Source organism: Mobula birostris, chromosome 7 (assembly GCF_030028105.1).
Source record: "Mobula birostris isolate sMobBir1 chromosome 7, sMobBir1.hap1, whole genome shotgun sequence".
Taxonomy (NCBI): domain Eukaryota; kingdom Metazoa; phylum Chordata; class Chondrichthyes; order Myliobatiformes; family Myliobatidae; genus Mobula; species Mobula birostris.
The window spans coordinates 114,758,698-114,784,959 of record NC_092376.1 but is presented as its reverse complement, the minus strand read 5'-3'; the positions used below and the strand labels follow the sequence as shown (position 1 = coordinate 114,784,959).

General features: G+C 40.7%; 1 protein-coding gene across 1 annotated transcript in view; it reads right to left on the bottom strand.

Annotated features, from left to right (window-relative positions):
• LOC140200387 (uncharacterized) overlaps positions 1-15,665 on the bottom strand; it is a 41,511-nt gene extending 25,846 nt beyond the window's left edge. Inside the window, exon 1 of the mRNA XM_072263647.1 lies at positions 15,576-15,665. Within this exon, the coding sequence (XP_072119748.1) occupies positions 15,576-15,632 (57 nt within the window). The 5' untranslated portion in view covers positions 15,633-15,665. The remainder of the gene's footprint in view (positions 1-15,575) is intronic.
• Between the last annotated feature and the right edge of the window lie 10,597 nt (positions 15,666-26,262).

The following is a 26,262-nucleotide window of genomic DNA, read 5'->3' as shown; positions in this document are numbered from 1 at the left end:
TTTCCTCAACACTACTTACCCCTCCACCAAGCTTCGTATCATCTGCAAACTTGGCAACAAAACCATCTATTCCATCATCTAAATCATTGATATACAGCATAAAAAGCAGTCCCAACACTAACCCCCGCACAATACCACCAGTCACTGGCAACCAACCAGAAAAGAATACTTTTATTCCCACTCACTGCCTCTTACCAATCAGTCAATGCTCTAACCAGTAACTTTCCTGTAATACCACAGGCTCTTAACTTGGTAAGCAACCTCATGTGTGGCACCTTGTCAAAGGCCTTCTGAAAATCCAAATATACAACATCCACTGCATCCCCTTTACCTATCCTACTTGTAATCTCCTCAAAGAATTCCAACAGGTTTGTCAGGCAAGATTTTCCCTTAAGGGAACCATGCTGACTTTGTCCTATCTTGTTCTGTGTCACAAAGTACTCCATAACCTCATCCTTAACAATTGACTCCAACATTTTACCAACCACTGGGATCAGGCTAACTGGTCTATAATTTCTTCTCTGCTGCCTTCATCCTTTCTTAAAGAAGGGAGTAAAATTTGCAATTTTCCAGCCCTCTAGCACCATGCCAGAGTCCAATGATTTTTGAAAGATCTTTACTAATGCCTCCATAATATATACCGTAACCTCTTTTAAAACCTTAGGGTGCAGTTCACCTGGTCTGGGTGACTTATGTACCTTTAGGTCTTTCAGCTTTTTGAACACCTTCTCCCTTGTAATAGTAATTGCGATCACTTCTCTGCCTCTCACCCTTCAGCATCTGGCACACTGAAGGCTGATGCAAAATACTCATTTTGTTCATTTGCCATCTCCTTGTCTCTGTTAATATTACCCTTGTAATTTGTACTACTACAGCTTAGGACCATACCTGTCCTTATTTATAGCTGTCCTGAAAGATAAGGAGTTGTGGTCACTGTTCCATAACTGTTCATCCACTGAAAGATTAGTTACCTGGCCAACCTCATGACCCAACACCTGGTCCAGAATGGTCCCTCCTCTCATTGGACCATTCACATATTGATCTAAAAGCCTTCCTGGATACACCTAACAAATTCAGCTTCATCCTATCCCCTTACACTAAGAAGGTCCCAGTTTATATTAGGGAAGTTGAAATCCCCAATGACAACAACCCTATTATTATTAAATATTTCCTTAATCCATGTTCCTCAATGTCCTGATGGCTATTAGGGGGACTGTAGTTCAATCCCAACAGTGTAATTCACCCTTCATATTCCTGAATTCCACCAAAATGGACTCAGTGTCTAATCCTTCCATTACATCTCCTCTGAGTGCAGCTGTGATATCGTCCCTGATTAGTAGTTCAACTCCATTCCCTCTTTTACCTCCTCCTCTATCTGTCCTTTTTTCAAGAACTATTACATTATGCCATTAAATAGGGTGTTTAAGGTGATTGAAAGAGTCAGCTGCAGTCTCCTGATTGTTTGAATACATTGCCCTCAAGAATATGTCAGACAATTGTAACAGGGTCTCAGTCTGAAATATCGAATGTTTACTCTTTTAGACCATATGACCATAAGGTACAGGAGCAGAATTAGGCCATTTGGCCCATCGTGTCTGTTTCGCCATTCAATCATGGCCGATCCTTTTCTTTTCCCTTCCTCAGCCCCACTACCCGGCCTCCTCCTCATAACCTTTGATGCCGCGTCCAATCAAGAACCTATCACTGTCTCCCTTTAATACAGTACACCCAAAGACCTGGCCTCCGCAGCAGCCTGTGGTAACAAATTCACCACTATCTGGCTAAAGAAATTTTTCAGCTTTTCTGTTTAAATGGACGCCCCTCTATCCTGAGGCTGTGCCCTTTTGTCCTAGATTTCTCGAACATGAGAAGCATCCTTTCCAAATTTACCCTGTCTAGGGCTTTCAACATTTGAAAAGTTTCAATAAGATCCTTCCCTCCACTCATCCTTCCAAATTCCAATGAGTACAGACACAGAGCTATCAAACGTTCCTTGTATGATAACCCTTTCATTCCTGGAATCATCCTTATGAACCTCCTCTGAAACCTCTCCAATGCCAACACACCTTTTCTCAGATATGGAGCCCAAAACTGTTCACAGTACCCAAGGTGAGGCCTCATCAATGCCTTATATTGTCTCAGAATCATATCCCCGCTCTTGTATTCTAGACCTCTTGAAATGAATGCTGGACTTCCTGCTGGCTGTGGATGGAATAACAGCATTTTATAGCTGCTCCTCATTTACTTTTCTTACTTTCCAACCTGATTTGATACTATGACTACAAGAACTGCTAAAGGTAAAAAAGAGGAAGATTCTTCTACATCTTTGGATTCTATTATCGAATTGCTGCAAAAACACAGAAAGGAAGCGTCTGAGGAAGTTCAGCGATTTAGAAAGGAATCTTCCAAAGAGTTTCAACAACTTGGCTCTGAAATTAAACGATTAAGTACAAAACTGGATTCTATTCAAGAAACCTTAACTGAGCCTGCTAAACGAATAAAAGAGAATGAAGAAATCCTGTCGATGCTGGATGAGAAAATGGATGACCTGCAAAAGTGTTATGAAAAACAATCCAAGGTTAACGACGAACTAGGACAGAAGATCCCTGATTTAGAAAACAGAAATAGAAGGAATAACGGATGAATTCTTGGTCTCAAAGAGTTAACTGAAGGTGATCATCCGACGGAATTTTCTGCAAACTTTCTGGTTCAGTTATTTCCTGATATTTTAAAATCGACCGAACGCACAGAGTACCTGGGAATAGAATGTTTGCAAGCAAACCTCATTCAGTGGTAATCACTTTTCATGAGTTTCAAACAAAGGACCGTTTAATTCGTGAATCTCGTCAGAAAGGTATGATTGATTATAATGGTAAGAAGGTTTCTCAGCAGAGGTTATGAGGGAGCTTGCCAAGTTTAAAAGCGTCATGTCAGAGTTCTACAACAAGGATTTTAAAACTTCTCTAAGGTATCTGGCAAATCTCAGAATTACACTGCAGGATGGATTGCAGAAATGGTTCCGTTCGAGTCTTTAGGCCCATAAATTTTTTGAACAAGTAAAGTGATTGTTTATTATTTGTTACATGAATAACTGTCTATTTTACCTTTGCTAAACTTTGTACTTAACTCTTTCTTTTTGAACTTCTTAAGGCTTTATTTTGAGAATAAGACTTTAATGTGCTAATACTTTGTCTGCTAAGTTTAGAAGTGTCATGTTAGAGCTGTTTAACAAAAGCTTACATGAATAATCGTATAGTTTGCCTCTGGTGAATCTTGTAATCAATTCGCTTTTTGAAGCTTTTAAGGTTTTACTTTGAGAATAAGATTTTAATGAGCTAATATTCTGTGTGTCCATATTATTTTATATTATACTTACTTTTCTAGAGTTCTTGATATCAGAATTAACTGTTTCTTTATTATCTGTTGTTCTGACTAGGTTGAAATATTTCTAACTTTGAAATTTATTTGGAGTTAAGTCAGTAGGATTTTCGGGGGGATGTTGCTATTAGTTGTGGGCGTTGACTTTCTTTAGTCAACTCTCTCTCTTTGGGGCGGGGAGTGTTTGGGATTTTTTTTCTTGGAAGCTGTTTGGGATCCTCAGTCAAACTTGTTGTTTGGTTTCCTTATCTCATAGGTCATTGTTTAGTTTTATTAATCTTCTTAAGGATTATCCTTTTAACTTTTCTTTTAAATAATAATAAAATGGATTATAATATTAATTTACTTAGCCTTAACATGAAAGGATTAAATCACCCTAGGAAACGAAGTAAGGTTTTTGCCTATATTAAAGAATTTAAGGTCCCAATTATTATTTTACAAGAAACCATGTACGCAATTCTGATAACTCACACCTTTTTAGCCGATGGAGAGCATTACACTTTCATTCTTGTTTTCAGCACAAATCTTTAGGCGTTTTGATTTTTATAGAAAATACAGTTCCCTTTGTTCAACACAAGGTTGTTTCTGATACTAATGCTATAGTATCAGGGAAATTGAGAATAAATTGTTGGTATTTGCTAATGTTTATGCTCCAAATATAGACGATCCAGGATTCTTTGAGCATTTTTTTTTTGTTTCTGCCTGATCTGAGGTGATGGCAGGAGACTTTAATTGCTGGTTAGATCCAGTTTTAGAATGGTCTTCTTTTAAACCAGCGACACTTAATAAATCAGCTTTGTTTATTCATTCATTTCTAATGAAATGTGGTATAGTTGATATATGGCATTTCTTACACCCAGATGATACAGAATACTCATTTTTCTGTCATGTTCATCATAGGTATTCCAGAATTGACTATTTTTTTATTGATAACCAAACGATTCCATTAGTTTGATCTTGTGAATATAAAGAGATTGTTATTTCTGACCATGCTCCTGTGCTTTTATCCATAAATCTTACTGGTTTTTCTCAGACAAACAGATTCTGGAATTTTAATTTAACTTTGTTATCTGACAAGGGTTTCTTAAAGTTCTTGGAGAAGAAAATTACTCTCTTTTTTGAAGAGAATACGGTGGGGTAGACTTCTAGCCTTGTCATATGAGATGCCTTTAAAGCAGGGGTCCCCAACCTTTTCTGTACTGTGGACCGGTTTAATATTGACAATATTCTTGCGGACTAGCTGACCGGGGGTGGGGGAGTGTTAATCACGACTGGAATATAGGTGATAAGTCAACTATAAGTCACTTATCAGTGGCTAATGCACTCAATTTTGTTTCTAAAAGGGTTTATCTAACGAATTTAATATTAAACACACAGTGCATATTTTCCTCACATGAATATAGTGATAAGTCAATTATAAGTCATAAGGGGGTTCCTTATGTCCAGTCTATTCCGCAATTTAGTTTTTGTTGCATTCATTGCAGAAAATTCCGCTTCACAGAGATATGATGTTGGAAATGGAAGCAACGTTTTCAGTGCTTTCGTGGCTATCTCAGGATATTCAGCCTTGACTTTGATCCAGAATGCCGGTAAAGATGTTATGTCAAACATACTTTTCAGCCCACCATCATTTGCAAGCTCGAGGAGTTGATCTTCTTCCTGTGCTGACATGGATGATTCACCGGGGACGTTCACAAATGGGTCACGGACCCATTCCTTTGCATGTCTTGGGTCATTTGCAGTTGGGAAGTAATGCTCGAATTCTGTCTACAGTGAAGAGAGGTGTTCACGCACCAGCTGTGAGCCTCAGTCTCTCCCAAATTCCCAGCTAATGTTGGGAACATGTCAAATATGCTCCTGTCCACTCGCAGTCCCCACAGATCCAGTTTGGCTGTGAAAGCAGACACTTTATCTGCCAACTTGAAGACAATTGTCATTCTCCCTTGAAGTGACAAATTGAGTTTATTGAGCAGGTTGAAGATGTCACACAGGTAAGCGGGTTTTGCTATCCACTCCTCGTCACCGAAGTGTGCTGCCAGTGGTGACTTTTCTCCTGAAAGAAATCTCTGTAGCTGCTCTCTTAACTCAAAAACTCTGGCCAGGGTTCTCCCCCTTGATAGCCACCTGACTTCAGTGTGTGAGAGAAGGCGATTGTGCTCTGCATCCACTTCCTCGCAAAGCTGCTCAAACAGATGTGAGTTAAGGGCTTTTGCTTTGATGTGGTTGATAACTTCAACAATGTCACTCAATACGCTGTTAAGATCAGGTGTCATTTTTTGGCTAGCCAGCATTTCCCTGTGTATGACACAGTGTGTAGACTGGCATTCAGGAGAAACTTCTTTCACTCGGGTAGTGAACCCAGACTTGTTAAGCTGTTCCAACAGCTGTGCTTCGATGTCCTCCACTATGTCATCGATTCTCCTTGAAACTGTGGTAGCTGAAAGAGAAACCTGTGTGCCATCTTGTTAGCTGCAGCTTCTCCCAACAGTTCAGGGCACATGTCCTTGGCAGCAGGCAGAATCAATTCTTCACCAACAGTGAAAGGCTTCTTAGCTTTAGCAATACGGCTAGCCACTAAGTACGACGCTCTCAGAGCAACAGCATTTGTGGAGGTGGTGGCTTTCAGCACTTGCTTCTGTCTCGCTTGGTCACGTTTTTTCCGCTCAAAAAACTCAACGGGTTTGTCTTTAAGTGCAGCGTGCTTGGAATCAAGGTGCCGAAGCAGATTTGAGGGCTTCATTGCCTTATCAGACAGCTTGTCTCCACATATAACACACAGGGGGCTTGGAGCGTGCGAGTCACCGGTCACAATAAAGCCATATTTTATGTACGACGTCGTATTTTCTGTTGAAGGAAGCTTTTGTTTTTTTGCAGTCTTGGCCTGAGCTGTCTCTGCGTTATCATCATCGTTAGGCCTTTTATGTCCCCTACCATCTTTTCCAAAGAAACTCTCAAGCGACGTTTGTTTTTTACTCATCGAGTAGTTGTAGGTTAATGACTGACTGATGTCCTCATGTGGGTGATGACCTCGCGTGTGTTCAAGTTCAACAGTGTGTGACAGGGAATAAGGAAAGGTGCAGTTGACTCATATCGTTTCCTCGCGGCCCGGTAGCACATGCTTTGTGGCCCAGTACCCGTCCACGGACTGGTGGTTGGGGACCACTGCTTTAAAGCATATATTAGAGGACAAATCATTTCTTATACTGCAAGTGTTAAGAAAAAAGCCAATAAAGAGAGAATTAATTTAGCCAATCAGTTGAAACAATTAGATAAAGAATATGCTTTGACTTCAGATCCTGTTTTATATAAAAGACAGGTTGAAATTAAAACTAAATATGATTTTTTATTAACATATCCTAAAGGATATGTTGAAGGATATCCTCAACTCCTAAAGGATAAAAGTCAATTTTATAATCATGGAGATAAAACAGGTAAATTATTGGCTAACCAAATTAAAACTTCTTATGCTAAACAACAGATTAAAGAAATTTATAATGCTAACGGTATTAAGATAACTGATCATTTAGAAATAAATTATACTTTTAGAGAATTTTATTCTAAACTTTATAGTTTGATCCTCTTAAAGATAATACTGTAATGGATAATTTTTTAGACCAATTAAATATCCCTACACTTTCTGTTGATAACCAAAAACAGTTGGATCAATGTACTTCTCACGAAGAAATAGCCGAGGCTGTACGTTCACTGCATTCAGGGAAAGCTCCAGGTCCTGATGGATTTTCTGGAGAATTTTATAAGGCTTTTTTTTCTTTGCTTATACCTCATTTATGTTCAGTTTTTACAGATTCTTTTAAGTCAGGTAGGTTGCCGCAATCTTTTTATGAAGCTTCTATTTCGCTTACCCTTAAAAAAAGTAAGAACCTAACTGAATGTTCTTCATAGAGACCAATTTCCTTACTTAATGTTGATGCTAAAATCTTGTCTAAAGTTCTGGCCCGTAGGATGGAAAATATCTTACCATCTATCATTTCTGACTATCAGACTGGTTTTATTAAAAATCGACATTCTCATTTTAATATTCATCGATTATTAAATGTTATTTGTTCTCCTTCTAAGGCGATATCGGAGTGTGTGATATCCTTAGAAGCTGAGAAGGCTTTTGATCGGGTTGAATGGCATTATTTATTTAAAATTTTAGAAAAATTAATTTTGGGTCCAACTTTATTCAATGGATTAAATTACTGTACTTATCTCCTTTTGCTCGGGTTCTTACTAATTCTCAGAATTCTAAACCATTTAATCTTCAATGTGGAACTAGGCAAGGTTGCCCTTTGAGTCTTTGCTCTTTGACCTGCCTTAAAACCTTTAGCTATTGCTTTTCGAGAACCTAATGATATCACTGGTATTTTATGGAAGGGTACTATCCACAAAGTTTCACTTTAGGCAGATGATTTATTGTTTTACATTTCTAATGTCGAAACTTCGTTACCTTCTGTGCTTTCTCTACTCTCTTGTTTTAGTCAGTTTTCTGGATATAAACTGAACCTACACAAGAGTGAACTTTTTCCTTTGAATATTTTGCCATTAACTGATATTAACCTTCCTTTTAAAATGGTAAGAAACCAGTTCACTGATTTGGGTGTAACAATTACTATGAATTATAAATACCTATTTAAAGAAAACTTTCTTACTTTATTAAATTATATAAAAAGAACATTATCAAATTGGTCGCCCCTTTCGTTATCGTTGCTCGGTCGAATTAATTCTATTAAAATGAATGTTTTACCTAAATTTACATACCTCTTTTAGGTTTTACAGGTTTTTATTCCTAAATCCTTTTTTGACTCTCTGGACTCTATTTTATTCTCTTATATATGGAAAAATAAACGTCCTTGACTGAATAAAGTCCATCTCCAGAAAGTTAAAAAGAATGGAGGTTTAGCGTTACTAAATTTTAGGTTTTATTACTGGGCAGCTAATGGAATCTCACGTTTTGGTTATACTGTATTAATCATGAGGACTGTCCTGGGTGGGTTTCTTTAGAAGCTAACTCAGTTAATAAATTTTCTATAATCTCTCTTTTGGGATCTTCACTTCCTTTATCCTTAAGTAAAATAACTGAAAATGTGGTAGTCAAACATACTTTGAGGATTTGGATACAATTTAGAAAACTCTTTGGTCTATTGAGATTCTCCCTTTCTAGTCCCATTTTTTAAAATTGTCTTTTTAAGCCTTCTGTGACTGATGTAGTTATTAAACAATGGGAAAGATTGGGCATTACGTGTTCCCGGGATCTGTTTGTTGGAGAAAGTCTTTCTTCATTCGAACAATTGTCAACTAAATATTTTACCAGAAACCCATTTTTTTGGGTACTTACAAATTAGAGATTTTCTGCAATCTCAATTAGATACATTTCCTAATAGTCCTGATAAGAACGTATTAGATGTAATTCTTAATATGAAATCATTTTATAATGGTTCAATATCCAATATTTATGATATGTTGTTGGGAATGAGAAATGATTCTTTAGACAAAATCAAAAATCTTTGGGAACAAGATTTACAGACTTCAATTTCTGAAGAAACTTGGAATGAAATTTTTAACTTGGTTAATACTTCATCGTTGTGTGCTCGTCATTCCTTCCTACAATTTAAAGTGGTTCATAGGGCTTATATGACTAACGCTAAATTATCTTGTTTTTATATGGATATATCTCCCTACTGTGATAGGTGTAACAATGGAGAAGCTTCATTTATTCATATGTTTTGGACGTGTCCAAGTCTTGGAAAATACTGGAAGGAAGTATTCCAAACTTTTTCTGTACTCTTTAAAGTAAATTTTAAGCCTAATCCTTTGACTGCCCTATTTGGTGTTGTTGGAAGGAAAGATATCATTCTGAAGACATCTGATTTGCACATTCTGGCTTTTATCTCTCTAACGGCTAGGAGGGCGCTTTTGTTTAAATGGAAGGATGCTGTTCCGCCTAATCATGCTCAGTGGTTACGGGGTGTTATGGCATTCCTAAATTTAGAAAAGATTCATTGTTCAATTTCTGAATCTAATCAAGATTTTCAAAATTTGTGGGAACCGTTTTTAAATTATTTTCATAATCTTTGACTTCTCGTTAAAGAACAGAAGTTGGTTAATAGCATATTTTATTATCTGATAAGGTTTTTTTTCTTTTTTTTTCCCCAAACAGCTTTGACTTTGGTAGTGGGTATAGGTCTTTTTTTATAAAATTGTTTATATTCTAATATTCAAATTAATCTAATCGATATGAATATAGAGTAAGGAGTTCGTTAATATGATTCAATATACTGTCTCTGGTATTATTATGTTTTTTCTTTTGTTTTATAATATGTATTCTCTTGGACTCTGTATTCTATGTAGAAATCAATAAAAATATTGAAAAAGAAAATAAAGAAATGAATGCTAACATTGCATTTGCCTTCCTCACCACCAACTCAGTCTACAAGTTAACCTTTAGGTTGTTATTGCACAAGGATTCCCAAGTCCCTTTGAATTTCAGATTTTTGGATTTTCTCCCCATTTAGAAAATAGTCTGCACATTTATTTCTTCTACAAAGGTGCGTGACCATGCATTTTCCAACATTGTATTTCATTTGCCACTTTCTTACCCATTTCTTAATTTGTCTAAATCCTTCTGCAGCCTGTTTCCTCAGTGCTACCTTCCCCTTCACCAATCTTTGCATTGTCTGCAAACTTGGCAACAAAACCACTATTCTATCATCTAAATCATTGATACACAGTATAAAAAGAAGCAGTCCCAACACCGACCCCTGCACAATATCACCAGTCACTGACAGCCAACCAGAAAAGTATTCGTTTATTCCCACTCACTGCCTCTTACCAATCAACCAATGCTCTAACCAGAACTTTCCTGTAATACCATGGGCTCTTAACTTGGTAAGCAACCTCATGTGTGGTACCTTGTTAAAGGTCTTCTGAAAATCCAAATATACAACATCCACTGCATCCCCTTTACCTATTCTACTTGTAATCTCCTCAAAGAATTCCAACAGGTTCATCAGGCAAGATTTTCCCTGAAGGAAAACATGCTGACTTTGTCCTATCTTGTCCTGTGTCACTAAGTACTCCATAACCTCATCCTTAACAATTGACTCCAACATTTTATCAACCACTGAGGTCAAGCTAAGTAGTCTATAATTTCTTTTCTGCTGCCTTCATCCTTTCTTAAAGAGTGGAGTGAAATTTGCAATTTTCCGGTCCTTTGGCGCCATTCCAGAGTCCAATGATTTTTGAAAGATCATTTCTAATGGCTCCACAATCTCTACCGTTATCTCTTTCAGAACACAAGAGTGCAGGTCATCTGATCTAGATGACTTCTGTACCCTTAGGTCTTTCAGCTTGTTGAACACCTTCTCCCCTGTTATCGTAAATGCACTGACTTCACTTCCCTCACACCCTTCAAGATCTGGCACACTGTTAGTGTCTTCTACAGTGAAAACTAAAGCAAAATACTCATTTAGTTTATCTTCCACTTCCTTGTCCCTGTTATTATTTCTCCGGCCTCATTTTCTTGCAGTCCTATACATATTTGAAAAAGCTTTTACTCTCCACTGTGATATTGTTTGCTAGTTTGCTTTCATATTTCATTTTTTCCCTCCAAATGTTTCTTTTCCTTGCTTTCTGTAGGTTTTTAAAAGCTTCCCAATCCTCTATCTTCCTGCTAATTTTTGTTTTGTTGTATGCCCTCCCTCCCTTTTGTTTTTACATTAGCTTTGACTTCCTTTATCAGTCACGGTTGTACTATTTTGCTATTTGAGCATTTCTTCATTTTTGGAATGCACATGTCCTTCACCTTCCTCATTTTTTCCCAGAAACTCATGCCATTGCTTCTCTGCTGTCATCCCTGCCAGCATCTCCTTCCAATTTACTTTGGCCAATTTCTCTCTCATACCACTAATTTCCTTTAGTCCACTGATACGTCAGACTTTACTCTCTCCTTAGAAAATTTCAAATTGAACTCAATCATATTATGATCACTGTCTCCTAAGGGATATTTTACGTTAAGCTCCCTAATCACCTCCGGTTCATTACAACACCGAATCCAGTATAGCTGATCCCCTAGTAGGCTCAATGACAAACTGCTCTAAAAAGCTATCTCATAGGCATTCAACAAACTTACTCTCTTGAGATCCATTACCAACCTGATCTTCTCAATTGGCCTGCATTTTAAAATCTTCCCATGACTATCATAACATTGCCCTTTTGACATGTCTTTTCTATTTCCATTGGTCCACCTCTCAGCTATTGTTGTGAGGCCAATATATATGCCATCAGAGTCCTTTTACACTTGCAGTTTCTTAACTCAATCCACAAAGATTCAACATTTTCTGATCCTATGTCACATCTTTCTATTGATTTGATGCCATTTGTTACCATTACAGCCACCCAACCTCCTCTGCATACCTTCCAATCCCTCTGACACAATTGTAACCTTGGACATTTAGCTCCCAACTACAGCCATCCTTCAGCCATGATTCAGTGATGGCCACAACATCATACCTGACGATCTGTAACAGTGCAACAAGATCATCCACCTTATTTCTTATGCTCCATGCATTGAGGTATAACACTTTGATTGCTGCATTTGCTACCCTTTTAGATTCTGCATCACCCTGTTGGCTGCAATTTTGTCCTATCATCTGATGGCCCTTCCTGACAGTCTGACTGCAAGCTATCTTTGCTTTTTTTTCACCATCCATCCTATCGTGAGTCTCCTCACTCCAGTTCCCACCACCCACCACCCCTGCCAAATTAGTTTAAACCCTCCTCAATAGCTCTAACAAGCCATCCCATGAGAATGTTGGTCCCCCCCTGGGTTCAGGTGCAACCCAACACTTTTGTCCAGGTCATACCTCCCCCAGAAGAGATCCCAGTGATCCAAGAACCTGAAACCCTGCCCCCTGCACCAGCTTCCCAGCCACACATTAATCTGCCAAATTGTCCTGTTTCTAACATCACTGGTGCATGGCACAGGCAGCAATCTAGAAATTACTACCCTGGAGGTCCTGCTTCTCAGCTTTCTACCTAGCTCTCTAAATTCTCTCTTCAGGACCTCTTTGCTTTTACTTCCTATGTTATTCATACCACTATGTACCAAGACATCTGGCTGTTCTCCCTCCCCCTCCAAAATGCTGTGGACGCGATCCAAGACATCCCTGACCCTGGTGCCTGGGAGGGAACATACCATCCAGGTGTCCCGTTCACATTCAAAAAATCTCTTGACTGTTCCTATTGAGCCCTGTCTCACTACTGCTCCCCTCTTCTCTCTCTTTCCCTTCCGTATGACAGACCCATGCTCAGTGCCAGTAAGCTGGTCGCCATGGTATTCCCCTGGGAGATCATCCCCTACAACAGTATCCAAAGCAGTATGCTTATTATTGAGGGGAATGGCCATAGGGGTGCTCTGTGCTAACTGACTGTTCAAATTTCCATTTCTCCTGAGTCACCAAGCTACTTGCCACCTGCAACTTCAGGGTGACTACCTCCCTGTAACGCTGATCAATTATCTCCTCACTCTCCTGTACAAGCCGAAGGTCATCCAGCTGCTGCTCCAGATCCCTAACACAGTCTTCAAGGAGCTGCAGCCGGATGCACTTCAAGCAGATGTAGTTCCCTCGGAGACTCTGTGTCTCCCAAGACTCCAGCATCTGGCATGAAGAACTCACAATGGCCATTTACTACACTAGCTACAGTTAAGGAAATAAAAGGAAACCTTAACAGAAACTTACTCAGAACCAATGCCTCTTTCGAGCCAAAGCCTCCTTTGAGACAAAGCCCGACACTCCTATCTCAGCATAGGTGCTGCCTGGCCTGCTGAGTTCCTTCAGCATTTTGTGTGTGTTGCTTGGATTTCCTGCATCTGCAGATTTTCTCTTGTTTGTGAATATCTACCTCAGGTTGTTTTGTAATAGGATCTCCCATTTGTTCAGTTAATAGAAACTGGTCTAATATTGCAAAGAAATGGAGGAAAGTAACCCTTGGATTGATTCTGGGGCTACAAGCTCCAGCAGTGAAGGTCCATTCTGATCTTCGGTGCTGTCTGTGGGGAGTTTGCACGCTCCCTGTCATGATGTGGGATCCCTTCAGTGCTCCTGTTTCCTCACACATCCCAAGGTGTACAAGTTTGTGGGTTACTTGGCTTCTGTAATTTGCCCTTAGTGTGCAGATAATGGTAAAATTTGGGGGGAAGTCGCTGAGGAGGATTGAAATGAGATGAGTGGAATTGGCTGCTTGATAGCTGACACTGACGGTGCGTTGAAGGACCAATTTTCATGCTGTAGGACCTCTAATATGCACCAAGATGAAAAATGTTGAAAATTCTTAGGAATAGGATAGGATATATGGGCATTTGGCCTAATTAGGGAGAGCCAGCATGGCTTTTTTTTTCGGAGAGCAAGACGTGTTAACAACTTGATTGAGTTTTTTGCCAAGGTGACAAGCGAGATTGATGAAGGTGGAGAAGTAGACGTTATCTATATGGATTTTAGTAAGGCGTTTGACAAAGCCCCTCATGGGATGCTAATCCAGAAGATTAGTATGCATGGTGTCCACGGTGAATTGGCTGTTTGGATTCAGAACATGATTGCGCATAGAAGACAGGGTGGTGGTCAAAGGGGCTTATTGGAGCTGGAGGTCCATAATTACAGGTGTTCCACAGGGATCTGTGCTGGGAGCTCTGCTCTTTGTGATTTATATAAATCACCTGGATGAAAATATAGATGGGTGGTTAGTATGTTTGCACAAAATACCAAGATTGGTGGAGTTGAGGATAGTGTAGAACACTAATAAAGAATACAGCGTGATATAGATAAGTTGCAGATATGAGCAGAGAAATGGCAGATGGAGTTAAATCAAATAAATGTGAGGTGTTGCACCTTGGTGGTGCAAATACAAGGAGACCATATACTTTAAAGGCAAGACCCTTAACAGTGTTGCTCAGCAGATTGATATTGGGGTCCAAGTTCACAGCTCCTTGAAAGTGGCGATGCAGATCGATAGGGAGGGTAAGAGGCTTGTGGAATGCTTGTTTTAATTAGTCAAGGAATTGAGTTCAAAAGTTAGGAGAATATATTGCAACTTTATAGAACTCTGGTTAGTCCACATCTGGAGTATTGCATACAGTTCTGGTCACCCCACTATAGGAAGGATGTTGAGGCTTTTGGAGAGGGTGACGAAGAGGTTTACCAGGATGCCGCTTGGTTTAGAGGGCATGTTGTTATCATGCCTGTTATGCTGGTAGAGGCAAATACATTCGAGACTTTTAAGAGGTGTTTAGATAGACACATAAATATGAAGAAGATGGAGGGATATGGACATTGTGTTGGCAGGAAGGATTCACTTTTGGGTTTTCTAAGTTTAAATTTTAGTTGATTCCGCACAACATTGTGGCTGAAGGGTTTGTTCTTATGCTGTACTTTTTTTCCTATGTTCTAATTAATCATTGCCTGATGCACAAGTGTTTTTATTAAGAGGGGAAGTACTTTTTATCAACAGATGTTTGTAAAGATAAGTACATACCAGAATTTGAAATTTTTTTTTGCTAGCAGGTCTGAAAAAGAAGTTCGCTTCATTCCAATAATTAAAAAAAATTTGGAAAGAATCTCCAGATGAAATGATTCACCAAATGAATAAATTATAATTCTTGAATCATTAGGAATGCTTAGAATCTGAGTACATACTGGGACCCCACAAACTTGAGAGCTTGAAAACAATTTTAAATGCTGATCACGGTGTTACACCTCTATTTGACTGGAGGGCCTCACGACATCCATCTTTAAACAAGAACATTTATTTCAGTCTGTGTAGTTCGGTGACTCTTAAGCTATCATTTTCTTCTTCTCGATACTTGAGTAAGCTTTATTGATTCACTAAGTTGAGTTTTAGTGATTATGCTGTCAGTCACCTAGACTTTAAACTCTGAAATTCCCTCACTAAACCTGATCACTTTTTCTCCTCCTTTTAAGATCTATCTACAACCAAGCTCTTGGCTATATGCCTTGTTTTCTTTTTCTGTGGCCAGGTATGTTAGTTTTTGATCAGTAATGTTCCTGTGGGCTATTACTTAGGGGCTTGTAATATGTTACGGGAACTATGTTACTGGAAATCTCATCTCAGTTATTGCTCAGATCTCTCTAAACTTTGAACGCAAATGCCAAGAACTTATACATGAAGACAACTGAACTTACCTTCCCAAATTTGTACTGCTGTATGTGAAGTATCCCTTCTTTCATGGGCTTTTCCATTGCGAGTCTCTCCGTGGCTGGTCTCCTCAACAGGCACTATGTAGTTATGCACTTAACAGAGACTTCACTTCCTATAATCACTTCCTCATTTTACTTGACAAGACTCTCTATCTTGCCCTTAAAGGAAACCTCATTTACATTCTCAAATGATGCCTGAATGAGACTACAAAGTTAATATGCTAAATCACAGGGGAATCTGTAATGGATGGGAGAAAGGAAGGTGAATAGATGTTTGCTCTTGGCAGGATCAGGTTTCCGAGTTGCAAGTCCAGGTCCTTCTGCTGTTCCCAAGTACATATGCTTCAGATCATCCCTTTTGTTTGTTTCTGCTTCCCCTTTTCTCCCTTTGAATAGTTAAAGTTTATTTCATCCTCTATTTTTACCACCAAAGATCATTAACATCTATTGTTGAATCTGTTTCTCCATAAATCTAACTGAAGGTTCTAGGATCTTCTCTTTGTGCTTCCAACAGAAATATCTTGCTTTTGTATTTAGTTGCCAATCTTCCTGAGTCTACAAGAGATTTACTAATATGATTCCAAGGATATTCTTGTATATGGATAGACTGGAGAAGGTGGTCTCATTCTTGGAGGAAAGGAGGTTGCGAGAAGATCTGATTTAGGAATTTACAACCACAAAGGATATTGACAGAATGAATGAGGAGAAACTGTATTCTATTTGTAAAAAGGGTCAAGAATCTGGAACATTTTCTCCTAATTAAACAGGCTGTTGCGATCAAGGATGATTTCTTCGCACTCCAGTTCTGAGGAGCAGAAGATGGCATTCTGGGGTTTGCTCTTATTGTTTAAATCCTAGACTGAGAACGATTGGAAATTTCAACAAAATGAAGATGAGGACACCTTTAATGCAGCAAGTGATGAGGATCTGTAATGCATTGCTGGGAAATTTGTGGGGGTAGATTTGATATATTCAAAAGGGATTTGGGTCAGAATCTGAAAAAGGAGAACTTGCAGAGGTGTTGGGAGGGTGCAGGAGATTAGCTCTTAATGGGATGCTATTATATAGACTGCACTTTCTGGGTGAAACAAGTGGCTTCTTTCTATGCTGCAGCCACTCTGTAAAATTGTGACTGCAGATGTGGGAACAATGACGCAGCTAGTGGTGTACTTACTCATAGTTCTGATGACCCAGGTTCAATCTTGACCTTCAGTTCCATCTGTGTGGAGTTTGCAAGTTCTATTGGCATCCTACAGGTGCTGCAACTTCCTCCTTTGTTCCCAAGATATGCAGGTTGGAAGGTTAGTTGGCCACTGAAAATTACCTCATCTGTGTCAATGAGCGCTAAAACCTGGAGATAATGTGAAGCATGTGTAGTCGAATGAGTGTAAAAGGGTGCTTGATGTTTGGCATGGATTTGAAGGACCAAAGGATCTTTCTCAATATTGTGAGACCTATAACCTCTTGTCCATGATTATCTATCCATTGAAAAAAGCATTCTATCCACCTAAATTGTTAATTTACAAATAACTTAGAAAAAATTTGTAATTCATGCAATTAATGAGATACATTTAACTCAGTTCAAGGAAACTGAAGACCAGTCCTGATAGAGTATCCAGAACATAACTAACTTTTTGTTTTAAGTTAATGTTGAAATGAGGGAATGGTATTGCAATCTTTTGTGTACTCAATGCAAACAGTAGTTGGAGGGAATCATTTCACAAACCTATGACCTCAACCTCTTTTCCCATAAAACTCTCCTTCTCCATCTATAGAAGAAAGTGTTGCTCCCACGTTGTCATTAACCTTAGCACCCACAAAACAAGAGTAAAAGCAAATCATCCTGCCAGGCAGAGACCTTTGATGTGGTCAGAGCTTGCTTTGCATTGCCAGGAATGGGGATTCCTCTGGTCATTTTCTGGATATTACCATGAGGAGGATGGTCATTTGGTGTGAGATAAGTTTAAGCTTATCTCTGTGGTCAATGACTTTGGTCATTTTTGTATGGCAGTCAGTTTCTCTTTTGCAAATGAGACATCATATTCAAAGCTTTGCACGTCGCCTGCCTCCTGTCTCCACTCCCACAGCCCACACTCTTCCCTTATTCCTGTTCTCCTTAGTGTTCAAGAACAGGAAGAAGTTCAGTTACCTAACCATTAATGGAAGGATATAAATATCACACCTCATTTGTTTGTTGAATTCCACGCTACTGTGATCTGCAGCCTCCAAACCAATGACTTCATGCTTTTCAATGGATTCTCCTTGCACTGCTGTATAGGCATTCGTGCTTACACATTGCTGAGCGCGCACAAACCCTCGGTGGCCACTTAATTAGGTATACCTGTATTCCTGCTTCTTAATAAAAACATCTAATCAGACAATCATATGGGAGCAACTCAATGAGTAAAATTCAAAGTTCAAAGTAAATTTATCATCAAAGTTCATGTATGTCGCCACATACGACCCTCAAATTCAGTTTCTTGTTGGGATATACTATAAATCCAAGAAACACAATAGAATCAATGATCGTACCCGAAAGGACAAACAAACGATCAATGTGCAAAGGACAACAAACTATAAAAATGAAAAAGAAAAAAATAAATAAGCAATAAATATCGAAAACATGAAATCCTTGAAAGGGAGTCCATACATTTTGGGAATAGTTTAGTGATGGGGCAAGTGAAGTAATTTCCCCCTGGTGATGGACTGGGCCGCATCCATTACTTTTTGTAGGATTTTTCCGTTCAAGGGCATTGATGTTTCCATACAGACTGTGATGCGGTCAACATGCTCTCCAATGCACATTTATAGAGGTTTGTCAAAGTTTTAAACGTCTTGCTGAATCTTCACAAATTTCCAAGGAAGTGGAGGTGCTTTCAGGCTTTCTTTGTAATTACGCTTACTTGCTGAGTCCAGGACAGATTCTCTGAAGTGATAACACTGAGGAATTTAAAACTGCTGACCCTCTCCACCTCTGATCCTGTGATGAGGACTGGCCCATGGACTAGTAGTTTCCTCTTCCTGAAGTCAATAATTGGCTCCTTGGTCTTGATAGCCTTGAGTGAGGGTTTGTTGCACTCAGCAATCTCTGCCTGCAGACAAGGTCAAGAAGTTCATTTGTTGTTCAGACTATACATCTGAATGGGAAGGAAATACGATCTAAGTGGCTTTGATCATGGAATGATTGTTGGTGCCAGACGGGGTGGTTTGAGTATCTCAGAAACTGCTGATCTACTTGGATTTTCACACAAAACATTCTCTAGAGTTTACAGCAAATACAAAAAATAACAACATCCAGTGAGCAGCTGTTCTGTGGATGAAAGTACTTTGTTAATGAGAAAAGTCAGTGTGGAACGGTCAGACTGATTCAAGCGGTAATAACTCAAGTAATCACACGTTACAACAGTAGTGTGCAGAAGAACACTTCTGAATGCACATATTGAACTTTGAGGTGGATGGGCTATAGGTGGAGAAGACTGCAAAGATACACTCACGTGCTACTTTATCTGGTACAGGAGATACCTTATAAGATGGCCGCTGAGTGCAGAAGCTAGCTGGCAGTTGTACATGCATTAACGCACACACACTTGTTTAGTGTCTCCTTTCCACCTGCCCATAGTCCCATCTCATAGCCTTCAGCTCCTCATCCGGATGCCTGCTCAGCCACATAGTTGAGCATGGCTCTGTAACTCATCTATCTGTAGTCCTTTTCGGTTTGCTTCGACACTCACCCTTCACATTGCTTATAGGATCATCAGTTGCAAAGTTATATGCCACATCCTATCAACTTGGCAAGTAAATTCTGTTACTGCTGAGTTCACCAAACTTCCTTCACACTCTTATCAATGATCTCTATTAGTCTGAACTTCTATTCTTCACATCTTCAATATCTTCATCTGAACTTTAACACTTCTTCCATATCTCACAGAGCAAACATTATTTGTCTTACTTGACCACAACAACCACAAAGCAAGTACAGACTGCTAATTGCACCCTTTCAGTCAAAGTGATGCACAACTGGGGGGAAGGCACGCTCTAAGCCTTGTGCTGGCTGCAATTGGGCCTTAACAGAAGAGCAGTTCAGTGCTGTGGCATGTGGAGCATTGAGTTAAATGCACACCAGTAGTACACCATGCAGATGCAAATTTCTTTGGACCAGGCTACAAAATGTGGCTAATGGATGCATGCAACGTGATACTTGCCCCACTGAGTAACCTGTCAAAAACTTGAATAAACTCTTTTCAGGCTTCCACTGAATGAATTGTCAAAAATTCTTTCCGACTGAGTCATCTTTCCAAGGGTTGTTTGCTTATTAGTCATAGTCATAGTCATACTTTATTGATCCCGGGGGAAATTGGTTTTCGTTACAGTTGCACCATAAGTAATAGATAGTAATAAAACCATAAATAGTTAAATAGTAATATGTAAATTATGCCAGTAAATTATGAAATAAGTCCAGGACCAGCCTATTGGCTCAGGGTGTCTGACCCTCCAAGGAAGGAGTTGTAAAGTTTGATGGCCACAGGCAGGAATGACTTCCTATGACGCTCCGTGTTGCATCTCGGTGGAATGAGTCTCTGGCTGAATGTACTCCTGTGCCCAACCAGTACATTATGTAGTGGATGGGAGACATTGTCCAAGTTGGCATGCAACCTGGACAGCATCCTCTTTTCAGACACCACCGTGAGAGAGTCCAGTTCCATCCCCACAACATCACTGGCCTTACAAATGCGTTTGTTGATTCTATTGGTGTCTGCTACCCTCAGCCTGCTGCCCCAGCACACAACAGCAAACATGATTGCACTGGCCACCACAGACTCGTAGAACATCCTCAGCATCGTCCGACAGATGTTGAAGGACCTCAGTCTCCTTAGGAAATAGAGACGGCTCTGACCCTTCTTGTAGACAACCTCAGTATTCTTTGTCCAGTCCAGTTTATTGTCAATTCGTATCCCCAGGTTATTGTAATCTTCCACCATGTCCACACTGAACCCCTGAATGGAAACAGGGGTCACCGGTACCTTAGCTCTCCTCAGGTCTACCACCAGCTCCTTAGTCTTTTTCACATTAAGCTGCAGACAATTCTGCTCACACCATGTGACAAAGTTTCCTACCGTAGCCCTGTACTCAGCCTCATCTCCCTTGCTGATGCATCCAACTATGGCAAAGTCATCAGAAAACTTCAGAAGATGACAGGACTCTGTGCAGTAGTTGAAGTCCGAGGTGTAAATGGTGAAGAGAAAGGGAGACAAGACAGTCCCCTGTGGAGCCCCAGTGCTGCTGATCACTCTGTCAGACACACAGTGTTGCAAGCACACGTACTGTGGTCTACCAGTCAGGTAATCAAGAATCCATGACACTAGGGAAGCATCCACCTGCACCGCTGTCAGCTTCTCTCCCAGCAGAGCAGGGCGGATGGTGTTGAACGCACTGGAGAAGTCAAAAAATATGACCCTCACAGTGCTCGCTGGCTTGTCCAGGTGGGCGTAGGCATGGTTCAGCAGGTAGATGATGGCATCCTCAACTCCTAGTCAGAACTGGTAGGCAAACTGGAGGGGATCTAGGTGTGGCCTGACCATAGGCCGGGGCATCTCCAGAACAAGTCTCTCTAGGGTCTTCATGATGTGGGAGGTCAATGCCACTGGTCATTGAGGCCGCTGGGGTGCGGCGTCTTCGGCACAGGGACGAGGCAGGATGTCTTCCACAGCACAGGAACCCTCCGGAGCCTCAGGCTCAGGTTGAATACATGACAAAATACTCCACATAGCTGAGGGACACAGGCTTTGAGCACCCTGGTACTGACACCATCCAGTCCTGCAGCCTTGCTTGGGTTGAGACGTTTCAGCTGTCTTCTCACCTGTTCAGCTGTGAAGCCCACCGTGGTGGTTTCGTGTGGGGAAGAGGCATAGTCATTAGAGCAGGGTGGGGGACTGTGAAGAGGGGTAGGAGGGGAGAGTGGAATATGTGTTGTTTGGGGGTTGACAACAGATGACTCATATGGATGGGCAGGGGCCACAATGTCAAATCTGTTAAAGAACAGGTTAAGTTTGTTGGCCTTGTCCACGCTGCCTTCAGCTTCTCTGTTGCTAGTTTGCTGGAACCCAGTGATGGTCCTCATCCCCCTCCAGACCTCTCTCATGTTGTTTTGCTGGAGTTTCCACTCAAATTCTTCCTGTACCTGTCTTTAGTCTCCCTGAATCTGGCTTTCAGGTCCCTCTGTATTGCCCTCAGCTCCTCCCTATTTCCATCTCTAAACGCCCTCTTTTTAGCATTCAGGATGTCCTTAATGTCCTTTGTTACCCATGGCTTGTTATTTGAATAACAAAGGACAGTTCTTGTCGGAACATTGCAGTCCACACAGAAGTTGATGCAATCAGTGCTGCACTCTGTGAGCCCATCAATATCCTCTCCATGTGGCTCACAGAGTGCCTGCCAGTCTGTCACCTCAAAACAACCCTGGAGCCTCATAAGCCTCCTCCGACCATTTCCTCACTGTCCTCGAGGTTGCAGGTTTACTCTTCACCAGAGGCACGTAGCAGGGTTTTAGATGCACCAGGTTGTGATCTGACCTTCCCAATGGGGGGAGGGGAGAGGAGCTGTATGCATCCTTAACGTTAGCGTACATCAAATCCAGAGTCCTCTCCCCTCTGGTTGTACAGCTCACATACTGCGTGAAATTGGGCAGTGTTCTAACCATGGTAACCTGGTTGAAGTCACCCGAGACAGTAATGAGGGCACTCGGGTGCTGGGTTTGTAATCTGATTATTGATGTAGGTGAGTTGTTGAAGTTGGGGGAGGGGCGCTCAGGAAGTGGTTGATGGAACTGAGGGGAGACGAGCCTGTACAGAGAATTAGTAGGGGAATGAGATTGCTCTGAAAGATGGTGTAGAGTTGGTGGGCTGAATAGCAATTCACCTATGTCATGCAGAAATAGGGAACAAAGAATTATCAGCATTTGCAACTTTTTTTTTTGCTTTTGGTGAATGTGGTATATTGGAAGAAGGAAATAATATATTTTTACTAGAAAAATCGTTTGGAATCCTGCGAGCAGGGAGGAAACAAGTGATGTTCCACCTCCGGCATTATGTTGTGAAGGGAAAAGATTCTGAGAGTGATTAAGAAATGGAAGGTGTGCTGTAGAGGGGAACTTGGATAGGACTATATGAATTACTACAGTGGAGACAGAGGCCACTTGACACATTAAGCCAATGTCAGCTCTGGGTACTATGAACTGAGATGGGGGGAATTTTTGTTTGATGGTTAAGGGAACCATTTTGAAAATGCCATTATCAAAATAGGTCAATAGAAGAGGAAAAAGGGGAGAAGGAATTGGGGTAGGGAAACTAGTAAGAAGGTCACTATTGGTAGGCTTTGAGAAGATACTAATCAATAGCTATTTGCATAACTGAAGATAGAGGTAGAAGGGAAGAGTCTGAGATGGACCATATGAAGGTAAAGAAAGAGCAGAAATCAACAAAAGATGATGGAACTTTCCATTTCAGGGCAAAGACATGAAATGACACCTAAAAATTAGCATAACCTCTTTTCCATGAAAAAGCAATTATATGGAAGAACTATAATATTTATTTCAAGGAAGTGGTCATAGTTAAAAGCGAAGTATTTTAATGTGAGTAATTTGAGTCAAGCAAAGAAGGGTGGTGGCGAAATGGGACTGGTGTGATCTTCTTTCAAGAAAGAAACAAGAATCCATCACAGTGCCTGGTGGGGGATGGAAGAGTAAATGTTTGGGCTGGGGCAGGCTAGAATGGAAACAGTTTCTAAAAATGCAAAGATATAGTTGTAAAGATTATGAACAAGGGGAAGAAAACAGAATTGGTCTAGGAAGAAATAAGATTTACTGGTAAGAAGAGGCTAAAATGGTGTCTACTATACCAATTCTGTTTCGGAAGGTCAGAAATGAGGGAGGGAAGTTTGTGTGTTGTACTGGAGATCTACAGAAGTGATTACACCACTGTTTCAGATTGCAGAACAGAACAGTAGTCTAAGTTCACAATAGGGTCACTGATGTTAGAGCTTCAGAATTCAGAGCCTTTCATTTCGGATAAAAATGAGAAGGAGCTTCTTTTGAGGTTGTTATTCTTTGGAATTCTCTGCCCAGAGGCTTATAAAATGCTAGAGTTCAGCATTTGCAAGATGCATTTCGGTTTATCTAAAGACAGTCATACCATCCTTCCCAGGAGGCCTAGTAGCAATTCTTGAGCTGGACCCTTTGTACCGACCTCAAGAGTGGGGTAGGTGTGAGGTCATCACTTTGGAAGGAAGAAGCTAATAGCATATTTTTAAAATTATGTGACTACAAATTATTGTAGTACAAAGGGATCTGGGATCCTACTATACAGAACACATGAAATTAGCATGTAGGCATAATAAGCACTTCCATGGGCTACACTGAAATGAATATGACATATAAAAACAGGAAAGATTTGATGGAATGTTACAGGATGTTGCTGAGGCTGGTGTATTGACAACACTTTCTGTCTCCATATATTTTGAGAACTGATGTTTTTGGATTTCAGGGTGTGCAGTCATGGTTGATTCTTGGAATGAAGGAGATAACATACAAGGATGGGTTGGGCTGTGCAGAAGAATGTGAACTGACCTTATTGAAATATAGGTTTCTGTTGAGTTGGATGGGATGGATGCTGAGGGGATGTTTCTCCTTTTGGGATATCAGGAACTAGGTGCAATATCTTCAGAATTCAGAGCCTTCTATTTCAGATAAAAATGAGAAGGAATTTATTCTGAGGGTTGTGCTTCTTTGGAATTCTCTTCCCAGAAACTTATAAAGGCAGCAAGTGAAAGACATTTGTTGAGGGAGAAGTGGAGAGAGCAGGAAAGTGTTAAGGCCAGAATTCGCTTAGCTATGATCTTAATATATGGTGCAAGGGGCCAAATGACCTGGTTCTCACCTACCTCTCAGGTTTGTATGCAGGTTTTTGCAAATAAAGATGATGGAGGCATTTTATGTTTTGAGAAGAACCATAACAACTCTTTTATTGGACTCCAAACACTGAACACAAAGCACGGTAAAAGTACTTTACATAATTAAGTCATCACATCTGACCTGCCGCATAAAGTGAACCCCAACTCAATGTCAGTGGCTGTGAATTAGGTATGTTTCTGCCAATTACATTACCCTACATAGGACCCTCCATAATCCACTAAAACCAGTATTGTGAGGCTGTCTAGAGCTCAGGCGAGATGCCTGGCTCAGGTCCTGTGTTCTGTGGTTGGAGTAATGGCAGAGGCGTCTGGCTCAGCCAGTGGTGGTTTGACACAGGCATGATCACATCGCGACGACAACCTCCAAATCTTGGTGGGCTGGTTTAAGGCAATCTGCCAAAACACCCTCTTATCTATGATAAAAGTCTTTTCTCTCCATTGCAAAATGTGGATTGAACCATCTTGAGGGGGCTTAAGAGAATGTTCGTGAGCATCATGACAGAATGCAGGTCAACAGGAGTTCCAAAATGCTGTACTCCATGACGGGAGGTAGGAATAGTTGCAAGAATTGAATTTACTGAGGATGGAATGCTGTTGGAAGGCCAATCAGACAGTTGTGATGTCCAGAATGAAATCACTTGGCACACGTAACACCTGCCTGTATACCAACTAAGCCGCGGACAACCTTTGGTTCTCAGTTGGAGACGTTCTGTGCCGATGGGAGATGATCATGCCAACACTCATCCATCAGGGAAGCCCTCAGAGCAGCCCTTAAGGAGTGATGTATTGGCCTTTGGACTGCCGGTGATACGCTGTGGTGTGATGTAGCCTAACACCGAGGTTCTGGGCCACCACAGCCCTGAGGTCTGAAATGAATTGGGGATTGTGGTCAGTGGAAGTATTAGATGGGGTGCCAAACCAAGTAACTCAGGTGCAGATGAATGCTGAGCCATGTCTGTGGCCACTGTCAATGCTAGAGGGATGAACTCTAGCCACCTGGTGGTACAGTCCACCATGGTTCAATAGGTTTCAATAGGTACATTTAATGTTAGAGAAATGTATACAATATACATCCTGAAATTCTTTTTCTTTGCAAACATCCACAAAAATGAATGACAGTTAAACGTTAGAACCCCAAAGACCCCCCGACTTCTTCCTCCCATGCACAAGCAGCTGCAAGGCAACGAAACCCCCCCCCCCCCCCCCGGATTAGCACAAAAGCATCAGCACCTCCACCAAGCACTCAAACGTGCAGCAAAGCATCAATAAAAACACAGACTTGCAGTACCCCAACAACTACTCCCTCACCCGGTATTCAACATACCATTCATTCTCATTCATAATTTTTTTTCTCTCTCTCCCCCTCTCTCCCCCTTCCTTCTTAAGGGAAAAAGAGGTGTCCCCATTTCACAGTGAGAGGGGAGACATAACAACCAACTCATTGATTTACTATGTCAGAAGTCTGTTGCACGGCATTTTCCGAGCTCTGCGCCCAGAGAGTTGGTCCCGGAAAGGCTCAGGTCTCTGGACACACAACCCCCGGCAGCTAACCCGCTGCTCCCGATGTTCCGTGTTCTCCCGCGGCGCCTCAGTCAGGGGCACTGGCCTGGAAACAGCACGTCTCCAAAGCCACAAAAATCTGGAAACCCTGAAGGTGTGCTCGTCTTCCAAGCCGCGTACTTGGAATATCAAAAAATGGCTGGTTGTA